At 49.2% G+C, this 17,722-nt stretch overlaps 1 protein-coding gene across 6 annotated transcripts in view; it reads left to right on the top strand.

Moving 5' to 3' along the window:
• TRIP12 (thyroid hormone receptor interactor 12) overlaps window positions 1–17,722 on the top strand; it is a 2,051,777-nt gene that overhangs the window by 1,701,769 nt on the left and 332,286 nt on the right. For all 6 annotated transcript variants that reach the window (XM_069618297.1, XM_069618300.1, XM_069618299.1 and 3 more), the window contains 2 exons: window positions 13,238–13,389; window positions 13,825–13,967. In XM_069618297.1, the coding sequence (XP_069474398.1) occupies window positions 13,238–13,389; window positions 13,825–13,967 (295 nt within the window). The remainder of the gene's footprint in view (window positions 1–13,237; window positions 13,390–13,824; window positions 13,968–17,722) is intronic.

Genomic DNA, 17,722 nt, shown 5'->3' on the forward strand with positions numbered 1-17,722 from the left:
GTACCCTATGGTAAGATAGTGTGTGCTGGGTCTAGAAAGTTACAAAATGTAAGTAAAGTCAATTTAACTTAACTGCTCTTGAAAACAGTAGTTTCACCAAGAGAAGGTATTTAAACATTTGGGAAATCTAAGAGACTTCCCTGTACCACTACACTGAAGGTGCTGTGTGTCACAATGTAAAGATGATGCTTATGGAGTTTGTCAGACTCAAGAGTCAAAAGAAACAGAGTATAAATCACAGAAAAAATACATGAAAGAGTGAGAAAAGGTCTCTCTCTCCAGGTTGGAGATTAAAAGTCCTAAAGTCCAGCAAAAAGAGCTGGGGGTCTCTGGTAGAGAGGAATTGGCACATTTCTGAGAATTCTCCCAAACAGTTTCCTAAGTGATTTCTTGCAGATCCTCACGGTACAACTACTAGGGTCTACTACCCTTGTAGTACTGAAAGTAATCTAAAAGTAACTATTGGTTTGACTTCGCTCGAACTACGGTTAAGTGTTCTAAATAAGGTCTTATGCTTTGGTCTATGGACCTTCAAGCATAGTGGTGTTTTAATAAATGGTTAAGGTGCTGTCAAGCAGCGCCAGCGTATTTACTGTTCCTAACTGCTTATGCAAGACATGGCTAAGAATGAAATCATTTCGGAACTCCATTGGCTAGTGTTTGCCATCCTTTAGTGAAATTCAAATGATCTTTAAAAAACGTTAGTCACTGTTATCTACTATCGATCACCCTCTGATACATTATACTTTTGGACAGTGTCTTCTCTAAATGTGTTCTCCTAAAATGTAAGTTGACGTTTATTCATTCATGAATTACTTGAGAAATTGTCACAAAATGATTTTGGAATATTATTTCTTAATTGTTTGATATCTTGTCTAGTGAAATCCATTTTTTTCTATATTATTTTTTATTGTTTTTAACTGCAATAAAGCTCCATATATGAATGAAAATCAATTGCCTATCGTACAACATCCCTGAGCACTTGTGATGAGAAAATAGTTTAATGATTTATAATGTGTAGCAAAACAAATCTAAATACTTGTGGAAGAGTGGACTGACAGGTTTTGGGCCCGTCATCTTTGGGTCCTACCATCTTATTTCAAATGACATGATTTGATTTGTTTGGTAATTGTAACTGAAGTTAAGATTTTGCAGTTAAATTATGTACATGTGAAGAAAGCGACTTAAAATAGCATTTCCCTTGCTTTTGATATTTTCAATTACTGTCTTGCTTTCCTATTCCTAACACTCAACCCAGTTGGTTATCCTCCAAATTGTTTTCACTGTGGTAGCTATGAGTTTTATGAATTTTGTTTCGAATGGATTGTGTCTTCCCACGTATTCCTCATCTATGATATACTTTTCTCCAGCATGGGGTCTGGCATGGATTCACATGCTCATGAATATTCCCCGTCGTCAGGCTGGGAATCCTCGGTAAAGAAAAAATCGGTATCAGTTTCGTTTCTGATCTGTCTTTCGTAGTAGTAACCAATCACTGATCTCTGCGTCATACTGGCCACAGCCAATGACTGCCCTCTACCTAAGCCCCGCCTCTGGCAGCCATCTTCAGATTTTTACCGCACGTTCAAGTGTTGGGATCCTCGTGCTATTGCTCTCGAGCGTTAGTGCTATTTTTCACGTTTTTTCTAAATAAAATTGCTCTTTTTTTCGGTCAAAAGAGCCTCAAGCTCCACAGTTTCTTCATCCGATCAACGGGGACCCGTGTCGGATTCGTCTACGCCCCTCAAGGGTGAAGATTTCGTCGAGCCGCGCTTTTGGAGGACTCCAGAAGTTTCTCAGGCCCATCTCGAACATGGCCCAGGAGAAGGGAAGCTCGACGCCCGGAAAGCTGTTCAGGGTCTGCCCTGGATGCCAGCTTCAGAATGTCTTTAAGGAGGACGAACACTCCCTTTGCCTTTACTGCCTTCATGAGGACAAGACGCACGTGGAGAAGGACTGTGCGTTTTGCGGCAATATGTCGGAACGGACCATGAAGGACCGCCATCAACGTCTCGCCAACTGGCTGGAAGGAAAGAGCCCGTCAGGCGAGAAGAAGAAGTCCGAGCGGTCTTCTAAGACCTTTGAGGGCGCCCCGGCGACGGGGGTCCAACAGAAGGCCAAGCACCGCGAGTCCGCTGGCACCGGGAGCGCCGAACGCCGGGCTCTACGGGCGCCAGGCAGGGCGCATCCTCCCCGGCGCCATCAACCACGAGCCAACGCTCTGGCTCGGGTAAGAGGAAGGCCGAGCGCCCGGCGAAACTCCTGGAGAGACCCCGGTCGTGCCCTAAGGCCCCATTGGAGGGGGAGCGAGGTGGTGACCCTCCCCCCCAAGGAGAAGGCGGTGAGCGCACCCAAGGTGGTGAAAGCCTTGATCTATCCAGCCAAAGCCTCTATCGAGACAGTCGCAGCGGCCCTGGCTCAGCCTGTGGAGGCTACACCAGTGGTGGCGACCCCGGGGCCCAGAATCTCCCTGCCACCGCGGAGGGAGTCCTCTTTCATGCCCATTGACAGGACCCCCGTGAAACCTCCGGAGAAGAAAAAGGGGGGGCAGGAGGTCGTCGTGGACTTGGCCTCAACCTCTGAGGAGGAGCTGATCGAAGTCTTAGGCCACGGCTCTTGCGTGGAAGAAGGCCATCCTGTCGGGAGGGACCCCGACGTGGAAGACGACGAGGGCGTCGAGGATGCCGACGGGGCTCCTGATCGCCCGTCCGATCTCCCTCAACCAGTGCCGCAAGACAACTCGGCGGCCATTTTGTTGGCTATACAGTCCTTATGCTCGGAGATAAGGACGAGACTGCCGTTACCACCAACGGAGGAACCGCTCCCGACGGGGGACCCGGAGCCAGGCCCTTCTGGGAGCCCTCCCCCTAAGAGAAGAAGGATTCATCCTCCACCTCCTTTTCAGCCATCGCGCCCTGTTCAGCCCTCCTCCCCGTCCACGACACGTGGGAATGATACGGGGACTGACACGGCCGCGACGGGTACAGACGACGAGGTTTACGACGAGGATCTCCCGTCGTCACCTCCCACCCGGGCTTCCCCGCCCGACGAGATTGGATCGTTTCACTCCATGATCGCCAGGGCATCCAAGCTTTTCCAGTTCTGCCCGGAAGAGAAGAAGGAAGGTTTCCTTTATCAACGGCGCGAGACCAAGAGGAAGGCGGTCCTCGCTGTACCTCTACTAGATGATATTTGGGATGAGGGCCTCGCCCTCCTCAAGAACCCATCCACGACGCCGGCTAGAAGGGATCGGTACGAGAAGAAGTACCGGGTCCCGGACGCGGCCCCCAGCCGACCCCAGACTCGGTCGTCTCCGCGGCGGCCAGGAAGAAAGCGGGGGGGGGGGGGCGCGGCCTCTACGTCAACCTCCCCGCCGGACGGCGAGGGAAAGAAATTAGACACGATGGGACGCAGTGTCATCTCGTCGGCAGCGACGATGATTAAGGCGGCCAACGCCTTGGCTATCGTAGCCCGCTACGACAGGGAGTTGTGGTACAAACTGGCCCCCCTGCTGGACTTCCTACCAGATGACAAGAGGGTGGAAGCCCTAGAGATCTTGCAGGAAGGAGAGGTGGCGTCGGACCACGCCATTACGATTGCGACGGACATCGCTGACACTGGATTTCGCCAGTTGGGCAACGGCGTGTGCCTTAGGCGGCGTGGATGGCTCAAGGCTACTGACTTCAGTCAGGATGTGCAAACCAGAGTTTTGGACATGCCGTTCGACGGAAACAACCTGTTTGGGTAAACAGTGGACGATTCCCTTCAAGCCATCAAGGCGGACACGGAGACGGCACAGGCTCTTGGGGTTCTCCAGCAACGGCGGCCGCCCTTTCGGAGTGGCGGAGGCAAACAGGGTGCCTCCAAAGGTTCCAGCGGCGGATTTTCCACCTACCGTCAAGCGGCCCGTTCGTTGTCACAGGAAGCTTACAGGGGACGAGGCAAGTCAGGCGGACCCCGCCGTCGTCGCCAAGGTGGACAAGGCGGCAAAGCCTCGTCGAAGCAGGACTGAACCGGCCGTGGGGTCGGGCCCCCACCGAAGCACCCCGGTGGGAGGCCGGCTGGTGAGCTTCGTCAGCGTGTGGGAGTCCATCTCCACCGACCGTTGGGTGCTGGACGCCCTAGCTCAGGGTCACGCGCTCGAGTTTCTAAAGAGGTGCCCGCGCGTCCTCCCCTGTGGCCAGGAAAGAACATCACGTCCCTCAACTTCTCTTGGAGGTAAAGGCGATGCTCAAGAAGGGCGCCATCTAGCTCGTCCCAAAGAGGCTTCGGGGCTCCGGAGTTTACTCAAGATACTTCCTTGTGAAGAAGAAGACGGGAGGATGGCGTCCCATCCTGGACCTACGACGACTGAACAAATTCATCAAGGCACAGAAGTTCCGGATGGTCACCCTCCAACACGTCCTGGGTCAACTGGAGGAGGGCGATTTCCTGTCGTCGTTGAATTTGGAGGATGCCTACTTCCATATTCCCATCCTAAGGGGACACCGAAAGTTTCTCAGGTTGGTGGTCCAAGGGCGTCACTACCAGTTCAGAGCCCTTCCCTTCGGATTGAGGTCGGCACCCAGGGTGTTCACCAAGTGCCTCGCACCGGTGGCGGCGCAGCTGCGCCGAGAGGGGATCCACGTCTACCCCTACCTGGACGACTGGCTCATCCGAGCAAAGACGAAGGAGCTCGCCGTGGAACACACGGCAAGGACCGTCCAACTACTCACGGACCTGGGATTCTCCATAAACTACGCCAAGGCCCACCTGGTGCCCGCGCAAGACGCTCTGTTTCTGGGAGCGAAGCTCGACACAGTGTTGCTTATGGCCTTTCCGTCGGAGGAAAGGACGAGGGCCATCTTGGGCAAGGTGCAGCGGATGCTGGTTGCGGACGCGGCCAGGGTGAGGTCCATCAAGTCCCTCCTCGGAATGATGTCTTCTTGCATTTATCTCATCCGCCTGTGCAGGCTCCAGATGCGCCCGTTGCAGGAGTTCCTGGACGCGCGCTGGATCCAGACGGCGGGCAGCTTCGAGGAGAGGATCACACTCGACGAGAGTTTCCGACGAGCGATCCGGTGGTGGGGCACCCGCACGCATCTGACGGCGCGCATGGACTTCCAGACCCCCGGCCACCAGGAGACAGTGACCACGGATGCCTCCCTGGAAGGGTGGGGAGCGCCCACCGAAAATCTGCACGCGAGAGGCCTTTGGCTTCCGACGGAGAAGTCCCTCCATATCAACGTCCTGGAGCTCCGTGCAGTGTTTTGGGCCCTCAGGTCCTTTCTTCCGTCCCTCAAGGGCAAGGTGGTGAGGATCTTCACAGACAACACCACCACCATGTTCTACATCAGGAAGCAGGGCGGTACCAGATCCCCAGCCCTGTCCAAGGAGGCACAGGATCTGTGGCATTGGGCCGTCGCCCAAGGGATGTTTCTGGTGCCGTTTCATCTGGCAGGGATAAAAAACACCATCGCCGACTTGCTCAGCAGAGAGCTGCGCTCGTGCCACGAGTGGGAAGTACGACAGGATCTAGTGGACCGCCTCTTCCGACGGTGGGGCACACCCCAGATCGATCTGTTCGCGACGGCGACGAACTCCAAGTGCCGGAGGTTCGCCAGCAGGTTTCCCCAGCCGAGGAGCATGGGCGATGCTTTCTCATTCCCCTGGGAGGGCCTGTTTCTATACGCGTTCCCTCCATTGCCATTGCTGATCCGGCTCATCAACCAGCTCAAGAGGTCACGGTGCAGGATGATCCTCGTCGCACCTGCGTGGCCGAGGCAGATATGGTTCCCGGACCTTCTGGACTTGTCAGCGTCCCCGTCAATCAAGCTGCCAGTGGACGCGGATCTTCTCTCCAGGGAAGGAGGCGCCATCACGACCCGAAGTCGCTGAACTTGCAGGCCTGGCTCCTGCAGCGTTAGAGTTTGGAGGATACGACATACCGGCCGACTGCAGAGAGGTTCTTGCAAAGGCCAGGGCGTCCTCAACTCTTAAATGCTATGGACACAAATGGAAGAGGTTCTCTGTCTGGTGCCACGCACAGAAGATTAACCCTGTACGGATTACGGCTCCCCAGGTACTGCCGTATCTTCTGACGCTGGCCAAGGCTGGACTGGCGCACGCGTCCATCAAGATTCATCTTGCTGCGATCTCCCGATACACCAGAACCACGGGGCGGACGTCTTTGTGGTCTCATCGTCTGGTGAAAGAATTCATAAAGGGACTGTTCAGATCGTTCCCGCCGGTGAAGGCTCCGGCCCCGGCGTGGGAGCTCAACGTGGTGCATGGGACCTCCATTCGAGCCTCTGCACTCGGCTCCGTTGAAGTTCTTGTCGTGGAAAACAGCGTTTCTTGTGGCCATCACCTCCGCACAAAGAGTGGGAGAGATCCAGGCCCTTTCCTGCAAACCCCCGTACTTGACTTTTCACGACACAAGGGTAGTGCTCAGGACGCACCCCTCCTTCATGCCCAAGGTGCCGTCGGACTGCCACCTCAACGAACCCTTGGTGTTGCCTGTTTTCTTCCCGTCGCCTTCGTCGCCGGCAGAAAGGACTTTGCACTCGCTGGATGTGGCTGGAGCGCTGAAGTTTTACGTGGACCGCACAAAATGTTTTCGGAAGACGTCACAACTTTTTGTGAACTTTGGACCTGTCAATCAGGGGAAGGCTCTCTCAAAGGCCTCCATTTCCAGATGGCTCTCCGGCTGTATCATGTACTGTCATCGGTTGGCAAACCGACCGCTGCCTGGCCATCTGAGACCCCATTCCACCAGAGCGATCGCAGCTACCACGGCGTTCCTATCTGGTGTGCCCTTGCTGGACATCTGCAGGGCTGCTACGTGGAGGTCGACGCACACCTTCACGAAATTCTACTGCGTCGATCGGGATTCCAGGGAGGAGTCCAGGGTCGGCCAAGCAGTGCTGCGCAATCTGTTCGCCTAAGGTGAGCCTGGTGAGGAGGTAAGAATTGCTTAATGTTGAGTTTGATGTAATGCTTAATGTTGAGCCTTTGCCACCTCCCGTGGTTGTGCATGTGTGTACTGCTATGTATTATTTATTCAAGAGCATGTGAATCCATGCCAGACCCCATGCTGGAGAAGGAACAAGTTACTTACCTGTAACTGTTGCTCTCCAGCATGGGTCTAGGCATGGATTCACAAGCAAACCCTCCCGCCTACCCCTCTACGGCTCTTCACTTGGTCATACTGCCACTTCACGTGCTACCAAATCTGAAGATGGCTGCCAGAGGCGGGGCTTAGGTAGAGGGCAGTCATTGGCTGTGGTCAGTATGACGCAGAGATCGGTTACTACTATGAAAGACAGATCAGAAACGAAATTGATACTGATTTTTTCTTTACCGAGGATTCCCAGCCTGACGACGGGGAATATTCATGAGCATGTGAATCCATGCCAGACCCATGCTGGAGAACAACAGTTACAGGTAAGTAACTTGTTCCTTCTCTTCGGCTTTGCTGTTTGGGAAAAATAATTCGGCCTAGGGCGCTGTGCATGAGGCCGCGGCGTCCATGTCCCTTGACGGTCTTCGTATGGTGTCAACGTCACCAGCAGTAGAAGTAGCTCGTGTTGCGCCCGTTAGCTTCAGTTCCATTTTTCCAATAGCTTTGCAATTGAGTTAACAGCGCGCTTTGTGTTTTCCTCAGGAAAATGTCATCATCTTCGACTCATTCCATTCCGAAGACGGGGTTTAAGAAATGTGTTGACTGCGGCTCTAAGATGTCCATAACAGACCCCCACCACGTCTGCCTTTGGTGTTTAGGTTCGGACCATCGAACCGGCGACTGTGGCTCCTGCCAGTCGATGACGGAGAAAGCTCTTTGTGAACGTAAGAGTACATTGGCTTTGGGACGGGAAGCGTTGAAGCCCTCTTTGAAGGCCATCTCAAAAAAGCATAAAAAGTCCAGTGAGTTGAAAGACTCAGACGGACATAGGCTTTCAAAAAGATTGCGTTCTAGGAGTAGAACGAGACTATCGTCTTCATCTAAGAAGACGAGGAGGAGACCTAGATCTTCCTCATCGGATACATCTACCGAAATGGTACAATGTCCGATGAAGTCGGATTCCCCTAGAAACGGGAAGAGTTTAGAGTACAAATGATGAAGTTCTTTGAGAATGCGGCCCGACCTCCTCAAAGAAACCTTGCAAGAGCCAGACCACGGTCGCTCCTTTAAACAACATAGGAGAGTCAAACTACTGTGGTTAATACCAGTAGTAAGGTTGAGTCTCAACTTTCTTGACACAATGGTAAAACGTCAAAGGTTACTCGGCAGTCGAGTGAGTCTCTGACACTGGCTAAGAAGCTTAAAACTTCAAAGCATTCTACGATTTCATTGGCGCCTACCGCTTCGATGCCGAAGCCAAAGAGACATTGGCTCCGTTATCGAAGACGTCGTCGACGAAGACTCCTTAGATTTCCTCGAGGCAGGTTGTAGAACAAGAAAAAAGGTATACGCCTTTCGCTAAACAGACTTCAAGTCTGTCCTCTATTTTTGAAGAGGTTACCTCAGAGGAAGATATTTCTCCAAGGGGAGTAAGGTATGGTACTAGAGATGTACCAGAGGAGTTGATTGACCCTAAGTAAAAAATGAGAGATCTTTCTGACACTCTTCACTCTTTCAGTGGCCTTGACACGTCACCAGAGTTAGATTTGGCTAGACCTGACCCTGCAGAACATGCAGATTCAGGGTACAGGAACCTGATGAACAGGGTTGTTGAGTATATGGGGTTGGGTAGGTCCTGGACCAGGGCCCTCAGAAAGACCCTGCTCATCCCTTTCACAAGGCTCTCCAAAGAACAGTAGCCGAAACTGGGAGGCTGCTGAGTCTAGCTCAGCGGTCAACAAGAATTTTCCCAGGAAGTACAGACCAGCCAACTGTGACCCTGACTATCTTAGTAAGCACCCCGCGCCTGAGAGTCTAGTGGCCCAAGCAGCAACCTCCACAAGACAATCAGCATACCCATCTATCCCCGTGTTTAGAGAGGATAAAGTGGATGCTTGGGCTCGTAAGATCTTTACCTCAGGCAGTGTGCTCTCAAGTCTGCTAATATTACATGTACCCTGGCCAGGTTCACCCATACCCTGTGAGACTGTGTTAAGATGGCGGCTGATCATATTCCAGAAGGCGACGAAAGGGAAGGCTTTCTGAATATTGTGAAAGATGACAAGGAGGCGATGGGAGAGTGTCTCCAATCAGGACTGGATACTGCTGACCGCATCAGCAGATCCATGGCTGCAAGCACAGTACTGCATAGATTTGCGTGGTTGAGGAAGTCGGGGTTTGCGCCAGACGTGCAGGCCAGACTTCTCAACATGCCTTTCGACGGCTCGAGGTTGTTTGGCAGTAAAGCAGGCGAAAGCTTAGAGAAACTGCAGACCTCCAAAGCGGCAGCTTAGTCCCTTAGCGCTTCTATAAGGCAACCTCAAAAACCTTATTCGGGCTCATCTTCCTGGAGAGGTCGTTCTTTTTGATACTATTCTTTCGGTAGAGGAAGAGGACAGGCCGTGCAGAAAGGACAAAGACAATTTACTTGTGGTGGACGAGGAAAACATGCAAAATCAGCCTGAGAAGCGGCATCTCTACCCTCAGCTGCTCCTGCAGCCGCCTCCAAACTCTGAGGCCTTGTAACACAAGACCCCGGTAGGAGGCAGAATCTCTCAGTATCTGAACGAATGGCGAGGCATTACTTCAGATGCTTGGCACTGGAAACAGTAGCTCAAGGTTACTGCCTTCGTTTCCTGAAAAGGCCTCGGGACCATCCACCGGGAGCCAACTCTGTCAAAATTCCATATCCGCTCCTTCTGCAGGAGATATTTTCCCTGCTGGAGAAAGGTGCAATAGAACTTATACCTGTAGCGTGGAGGAACAAGGGTTGGTCATCCCAAAGGACGGAGGATTGAGACCCATCTTCGACTTAAGAAACTTGAACAAGTTCCTCAGGAAGGACAAGATAAAGATGGTTACCCTTTCTCAGATCCTTCAGGCCCTCCAACACCAAGACTGGTTGGTATGATTGGACCTTCAGGATAATTACTTTCATGTGCCAATCCATCTCAAGCACAGAAAGCACCTGAGTTTCGCTGTTGGCGGTTCTCACTATCAGTTTCGAGTTTTGCCATTCGGGCTGACCTCCGCCCGAGGGTTTTCATCAAGCTGATGGCGGTTGTGGCAGTGAATCTCGGGAGAGTGGGGATTCACGTCTACCCCTACCTTGACGATTGGTTGATAAGGGCTTGTTCCCTCGAACAAGCTCAGGAACATCTTTCAATCACCTGCCACTCCCTAAACAGGCTGGGCTTCTCCCTCAATTACAAGAAGTCCCATATGATACCATTCAAAAGACTTCAATTTATCGTAGCAGTCCTGGATACTTCCTCAGGGAAAGCCTCGCCTCCCGAGGTGAGAGCGCTCCACATTCTGCAGATGGTAACAAAATTCCAGAATGCACAGTGTCTACCGGTCTACGATTTTCTGAGGTTGCTCGGCCTCGTGGCATCCTGCATTTTTCTGGTGCCGGAGGCCATATTGAGGATGAGATCCCTTCAATGGGCCCTCGTGGTCCCAATTCTCAGGGAATATGTCAGACCTTCTGCAGGTTCCAAACACAGTGGCTCAGGATCTTCTATGGTGCGCTTACAACAACTATATCCTCAAAAACGTTCTCCCTTGACAAGAATGGCCGGAATAACAGTAGTGACGGATGCCTCACTTATGGGGTGGGGAGCCCAAGCCAACAATCTGACAATCAGCGGTCGTTGGTCTCCATCGGAGTCCAAACTACACATCAACCTTTTGGAGCTGAGGTCAATCAGACTAGCGCTGAAGGCCTTTCTGCCCTCTGTACGGGGAAAGAATATCCTGATCATGACGGACAAAACAGTGGCCATGTACTACCTCAACAAGAGAGGAGGCGTAGGGTCACTACCACTGTGCAGAGAGGCAATGCAGCTCTGATTCTGGGCACTACAAGAAGGAATCTCTGTTGGCAGTTCACCTTTCCGGAGAGCGGAACACAGCAGCGTACGCTCTAAGCAGGCAGAGCACGATTTTCCACAAGTGGGAACTAGCTCTGAAGTCCTTCAAGCGATCTTCAACTTTTGGGGAACTCCTCGGGTGGATTTGTTCGCGACCAGGGTCAACCGGAAGTGCGAACAATACTGCTCAAGAGAATTTCCCCCGAGAGAAGCTCTGGGAGACGTGTTTGTGGTGGACTGGGAGTTTCCACTTCTGTATGCGATTCCCCCAGTCCCCGTGATTCCTCACGTAATCAGGAGGTTGAGAAAGTTCAGGAAAACCATGATCCTAGTTGCTCCGATTTGGACCAGGAGGATGTGGTACCAGGACCTTCTGGACATGTCCATCTGCCCTCCAATACGTCTTCCACAAAGAGAGGATCTTCTCTCGCAAGAGGAAGGTCGGGTTCTCCATCCAGAGGTCAGGACATTCAACCTTCACGCATGGTTTCTGAGAGGTTGAGATATAAAGATTGGGACCTCCCGGACGATGTAATGGAGGTTTTGCTTTCGGCCAGACGGCCAGCAACTAAATCCTTGTACCGGTGTTGTTGGAATAAGTTCAGTAACTGGTGCAAGGATAAGAATGTAGACCCTTTTCAATGTGGCACTCCTATGGTGCTGTCTTTTTTTGTTACATTTAGCCAATCTGGGGCTCCAGGTGGGGACAATAAAAGGATACCTAGTGACGCTTTCTATTTTTAAGCGCTCCTCGGAAGAGGTTTCCGATTTCAAGATTCCATTGATTATACAATTTTTGAAAGGGCTCACCAATGTGTACCCTCCAGTACCATTCCAGGTCCCGGCTTGCGACTTGAATCTGGTGTTGAAATTCTTAACTTGTGTACCCTTTGAGCCTTTACACTCCTCTCCTTTAAGGCTTTTAACAATTAAGACGGTCCTTCTTGTGGCTTTAACATCAGCCCACAGGGTTAGTGAGTTACAGGCTCTCTCATGCAAACCTCTGTACACTACTTTTCATAAGGACAAAGTTCTTAGAGTGAGACCTTCGTTCTTACGAAAAGTAGTTTCTGACTTTCATTTGTTACAGAAAATAACACTTCCAACTTTTTACCCTCCTCCTCATTTGGGCAAAGAAGAGGAGAGGTTACACAGACTAAACCCAAAAAGGGCTCTGAAATTTTATATAACAAGAATGTCAAAGTTGCGCCAGAATGACCAACGTTTAGTAGGTTATACTGGACACAAATTGGGATTAGCGGTGACTAAACAAACTATATCCCGATGGATTACCTTGGCCATTGTGGAGTGTTAGACTAGCCGGGAAAGTCCCACCGGAGGGACTTTGTGCCCATTGGATGAGGGGTATGGCTACTTCCGCGGCTCTGAAGAGGGGAGTCCTTATTATTGATATTTGTTCAGCCGCAACATGGTCATCAATACATACTTTTGTTAGGCATTACTTCCATGAGGGGTTATTTGCAAAGGCTGTACTTAATTCTTTCATTGATTAGGCTAATTAGTACTCCCACCGCCTATTGTAGAACTGCTAGGGGAGTCTATCATAGATGAGGAATACGTGAGAGGACACAATCCATTTGAAGAACAAGTTACTTACCAACTGTAACGTTCTTTTGACTGGATGTTCCTCCAACATATTCCTCATCGCCCCTCCCATCCTACCCCGCTGTACAATTTACGTAATTTACATCTAGCGTTTCACAAAAAGCTTACAGTCTGGAACTCGCCTGGATGTTCCTCGAGTTATACTACGAAAAAACAGAACTGAAGCTAACGGGCGCAGCATGAGCTACTTATACTGCTGGTGACGTTGACACCCTACGGAGACCGTCTAGGGACATCGACGCCGCAAACTCGTGCACAGCGCCTCTGCGGAAAATATTTTCTGGAGCAGCGAAGCTGAAAAGAAACGTATATCATAGATGTGGAATACGTGGGAGGAACATCCAGTCAAAAGAAGGTTACAGTTGGTAAGTAACTTGTTCTTTGAGTGTACAACATGGTACCATGCATATCCAGGACTTACCGAGATGGTCCGTTATGCAACTTTAGAAGCCATTTTTCTCAGTCCCCAGTTTTTCCAAAACTTGAACTTAACTTGATTTGGAAACATGTGACGGTAAACGTAATACTCCAGGAACATGGCTGAACTTTTTAGGTAAATGTGTACCTTTCTGTTTGCTGCAAAATGTATTTTGAACTGTTGCTGATTATGTTGAAATGATATTTTCTTTTTCTTTAGATGGTGTATGCCCTTTGGTAGCAAATCCATTAGAAGTTTACCTCATATCTGCTCCACCTGAAAACATAACATTTGAAGATCCATCATTAGATGTTGTCCTCCTTTTGCGAGTTTTACATGCTATTAGTCGATATTGGTATTATCTCTATGATGTGAGTAACTTGTGAATGCTGTTCTGTCAAATGTAACTAAAGTGTACTGACATTCCTAGAAAGCAGATTAATTTCCTTTTCACCTTAAAAGAAAACCACAATGCATAATAGACTTTCATTGCCCATTGATGATAAATAAGCTCCTAAGCTTACCATTAAATTTGCTTGTTTAACGTACTAACTAGCAATAGTGTCTGGACATTGATTTTCTGGAATAGATTTGCTTACATTGTTGAAGGGTTCTTGCTTGTTTGCATACTTGAAAGCATGCGCGATTAGCTGTGAGAAAGATTCTGTGCAGTTCTTTCAATCTATGTCAAACAACTTTACTCCTAATAATTTACTGAATCTTATTGAAAGAAAAATATGATAATCCAATATCCATGGTGAATTTGTTCCTAAATGATAATTTTTCAATTTTTCCCCTGGAGTCAGAATGCAATCTGCAAAGAGATTATTCCAACATCTGAATTTGTTAATAGTAAACTGACAGCAAAAGCCAACCGTCAGCTTCAAGACCCATTGGTGATCATGACCGGAAACATACCAGCATGGCTCACGGAACTGGGGAAAACATGGTGAGCTATTGCATGTGTTTATGAAGGGATATTGTGTATACCTGTGTCCAACCAGTTTCTTTACTAAATTATGTCCTGGTCTTTTCAATACAATTAACAAAGGGGTAGGCGACCTTGCCCCATCAGACACACACACGTGCATCAAAGTCCCAGCATTTCTTACAACATGAATTTAATCGGGTCAATACACTCCTTATTGTCTCAGTGTGTTCTTCACGCAACAAGCTTTTTATAAATGTTTTTCATACAAATGTATTTAATGCCACAATTCAATGTAAAAGCTGCAATACATACTATCGAAGCTTACATTCATTTTGACAAAAAAGTTGTCTGAAGGTTAGTTGTGTGTCTTAGAACCAGATAAACGTGCATGTGCTTCATAGTGCATTTACAACCATATAGATATAACAGTTTGAGAGAGGGACATAGAAAAAGTAGCCAAACATCCTTGGGTGCATCTTACGATCACTACATGTAATGAAATTGGTCGATAAATGGGTAGCTGATAAAAATAAATTCTCTAATTTAATTATTAGTTTGGCTAAATACTGAGAAAAACAAACACCCCCTTGTTTACAGGGTGATTGCATATGTTCCCCCTGCGTGACTCTCCATCCACCCATGGATGAAAAGCCACATAACAGGCAAAAAAACAATGCCGACACACTGGTATGACTCATTGCAAGGGAATCCACTCATCAAAGGAGTCTCCCAATTCTCTTTTCACATGTCTTCATCAGGGCACCGCAACTAAGTTAACAGTGGAGTTTTAGTCAGTGTACTCCTTGGCACACATTTTCAAAAACAATTATCTAAAACCGCTTCAGTTAAAACACAAAAAGTACTGAAGACAATTGAAACAAAGGGGGATGACGGTTCAAGGGACTAACCTTGGTGGATGCTACATAGATGCATACGGCCAAAAAGCGAGATAACCAGACTTATTTTGTGTAAGTATTCAAATTGAACATACTTCAACACAGGTTGTATGATTCCTGTGGAGACGCATACCATTACTAGACATATAGGAATCAATCTGCAGTTTTTTATTTTATATTCAGACTGCAAAAGGTTAAAGGCCCGATATCCTCTAGCAAGGCTGACCTCCGGTGCTTTCGCTGATGAATTTACACCAGACAATTGCTTTACTGACAATGCCTCTACGATTCACCCCTTGCTTCAGGCGTTCTCACCGCCTGACCTGCAAATAATACATTGTGTTATAAAACACCACGCCAGAAGGCGAAAATCTCTTTGCTTCAACAACACGTCTTTTTTTTTCTTTTCTGTAAAAATTGAACCCATATTTTCGAGTTCCTATTAAAGAACTTGCTATTATTTTGGATTAAAAAAAGAATCTGCAATGTTATAATTAGTGATCAATCTGCATGACATTTCAGACCCGCCAACCCGTAACAAAGCTCACGTTTATCGGCGTTCACTGTGGACCAGCTATCAAATTAAAATGCATATACGTTGGTGCCTCCTCGATACACCAGGTGTCTGTGTAATGTTGCAATAATGTTTTTATGCCTTCTGCATCATGTTGACCTCCTATTCAGTTTACGTGGCACCATTAATCCAAGATCAGTGTTGAGGCTTCACTCGGACATTAGTGACTTTGTTTCTGACCCATATTGTTTGTTGTAGGTCTGAATTATTAAAATACTAGTTTACAAGCCCGTGTACATGGGCCAGAGTGCAGGTTTTCATTGACACAGCAGTACCACTGTATATCCTAAGGCAACAGCTCCCTCTAGCGGTGACAACAGGTGAAGCTACTGCATCGGACAAACATACTTTTGGCCTTTTATCATATTGTTAGATTTCACATTGTTATATTACTAATGGATTCTTTTCTCCTACTGATTCCTCATCTGAAATCTATCCCCAAGTGCAGCTGTTCTTCAGAAACGTTTCCACCACCAGGTGGCGTAGCATAGCTCTGCTGGACGCCTCTTTGCTCCCCATGCCTGACGTGACGTTGGGGCCAGTATTTATGCCCAATCCCGCAATGACCTCTGCTTTCAAGACCTGCATGGACTGCAGATGTCTGTGTGTGACCCCCACAGGATATGCCTTTTCTGTCGGAGGGAGGACCACAACACCGCGTTTCGTGGCATTCTATGCGCCCAGGGCCCTACGGGAAAGGCAGGCTAATCTCTTCTATTACCACAAGGAAAGGGGTGATGAGGTCTCTTTAAAGATCTCAGGGTGCAGAGAGGAAATCGGAGGACATATCTTTTACCTGCTGTGGAAAACCAGAGGGTCTTTCCCTCCCTACTCCCGGGGGATCTTCTGCACAGGTGGCCAGGGGCAGGACATCGCTGTTGGATCCCGACCCTGGGAGTGGACGAGCAAAGGGAGGATCCTCTGGGTAAAGGGTCTCTTGGGTTTGGGGAGGGATTGCCCAAAGGCGAGACATGGTACCCCCCTTTTTCCAATGACCACAGACTTTTGCCTTTGGCAAAACCTCCCCGCTCTGCTAAAACACAGTGAAATCCGACGGAGGCACTTATTTTCCATCAATGTCCCATTAACAAGGACCGGCGAAGTCAGCCACTGAATACAGAACACACACACCGGAGTACTGTTAACTCACCACAATTGTGATAAAAGGAGTGATCCAGAGAAATAGAGCATGCTAGAGGCCGAGGAGGTCCACGAGTCGGAGTACGAGAGGACAGGTGAACTGGGACACCCAGAGAACCCGAGACCTGCTGGGGGAGAATAGAGGGCCGTGACGTTGAAAGCTTGTGGTGTAAAAGGGCCAACAAAAGCTTGGCGAGGGAGCCATGTCTCCAAGGAGCCAGAAGGCAGTTAAGTGCAAACCTGCTCTCCCGAGTGAAATCCGTGGATGGGTGTTCGCTATCCTGGGCCAGAGAAGCCACCCAGGAGAGTTGGAGGGGCTCATGAGGAGCCCTTAGTCTTCAGTCGATGAGACTGCAACAGTGACGTTAAAGAAATCACAACCAGTGAGTTTGAAGCCAGAGGGGAACCCGGTTGATGGCTGCAAAGCGCGAGGGATAAAATGTTGCAAGCAGTAAGATAATTACAAGGACGAGCTTTGGATAAGAAGCGCACTGAAGAGGAAACCTTTGTCCTTTGCGAAAGGTGAAAGACATAAAGTAGCGAACGATCATGTGTTCTTTAACACGTGGTGAAAGGAGCTCTAGTGAACAGAGACTTTGTGTACAGAAGTGAAGTTCACAGAGAGAGAATATGGACAAAAGTGAAGGGGGGTGTTACGCTCACCTGGCTCCCACAGGGGCCTCGGTCGGACCCGGACAGCTGCGGTCTCCACCCACGGGATGCGTAGTGCAGCGTTGACTGACTGGATCTGCCCTCCTAATCTTGTCTGCTTAACCCGTAGAAATATTCTCCTGCGAGTGGAGAGATGGATTTAGCCACTTGTGGATTCAAGTGATGCCACCCCCACAGTCCTCCCCAACTAATCACCTCCGAAATGCCCTCACAGCAATCTCACCTTATATTCTTGAAAGATGAGCTCTCCATCCTGCGTCAATTTGCAGGGGCGTGTTGATTCCAGTTAATTCACTGGTTTGAAGGCTCGGGAGAGTTCCGGAGAGTATTGACTCTGAGATTCCTGGTGAGGACCAGTAAGTATTAAGTTCATAGAGTTCAATATGTCCGATGTTCAATCTTGTTCCCCCTTCCTTTCTTGTCTTGCAGCTGGCTCGTGAAAAGATGCTCTTGTGGCAGCTGGTGGCGCTCAGGTAAGAGTCTGTATTACC

This window comes from Ambystoma mexicanum, chromosome 10 (genome assembly GCF_040938575.1).
Source record: "Ambystoma mexicanum isolate Mex_15411 chromosome 10, UKY_AmexF1_1, whole genome shotgun sequence".
Classification (NCBI taxonomy): domain Eukaryota; kingdom Metazoa; phylum Chordata; class Amphibia; order Caudata; family Ambystomatidae; genus Ambystoma; species Ambystoma mexicanum.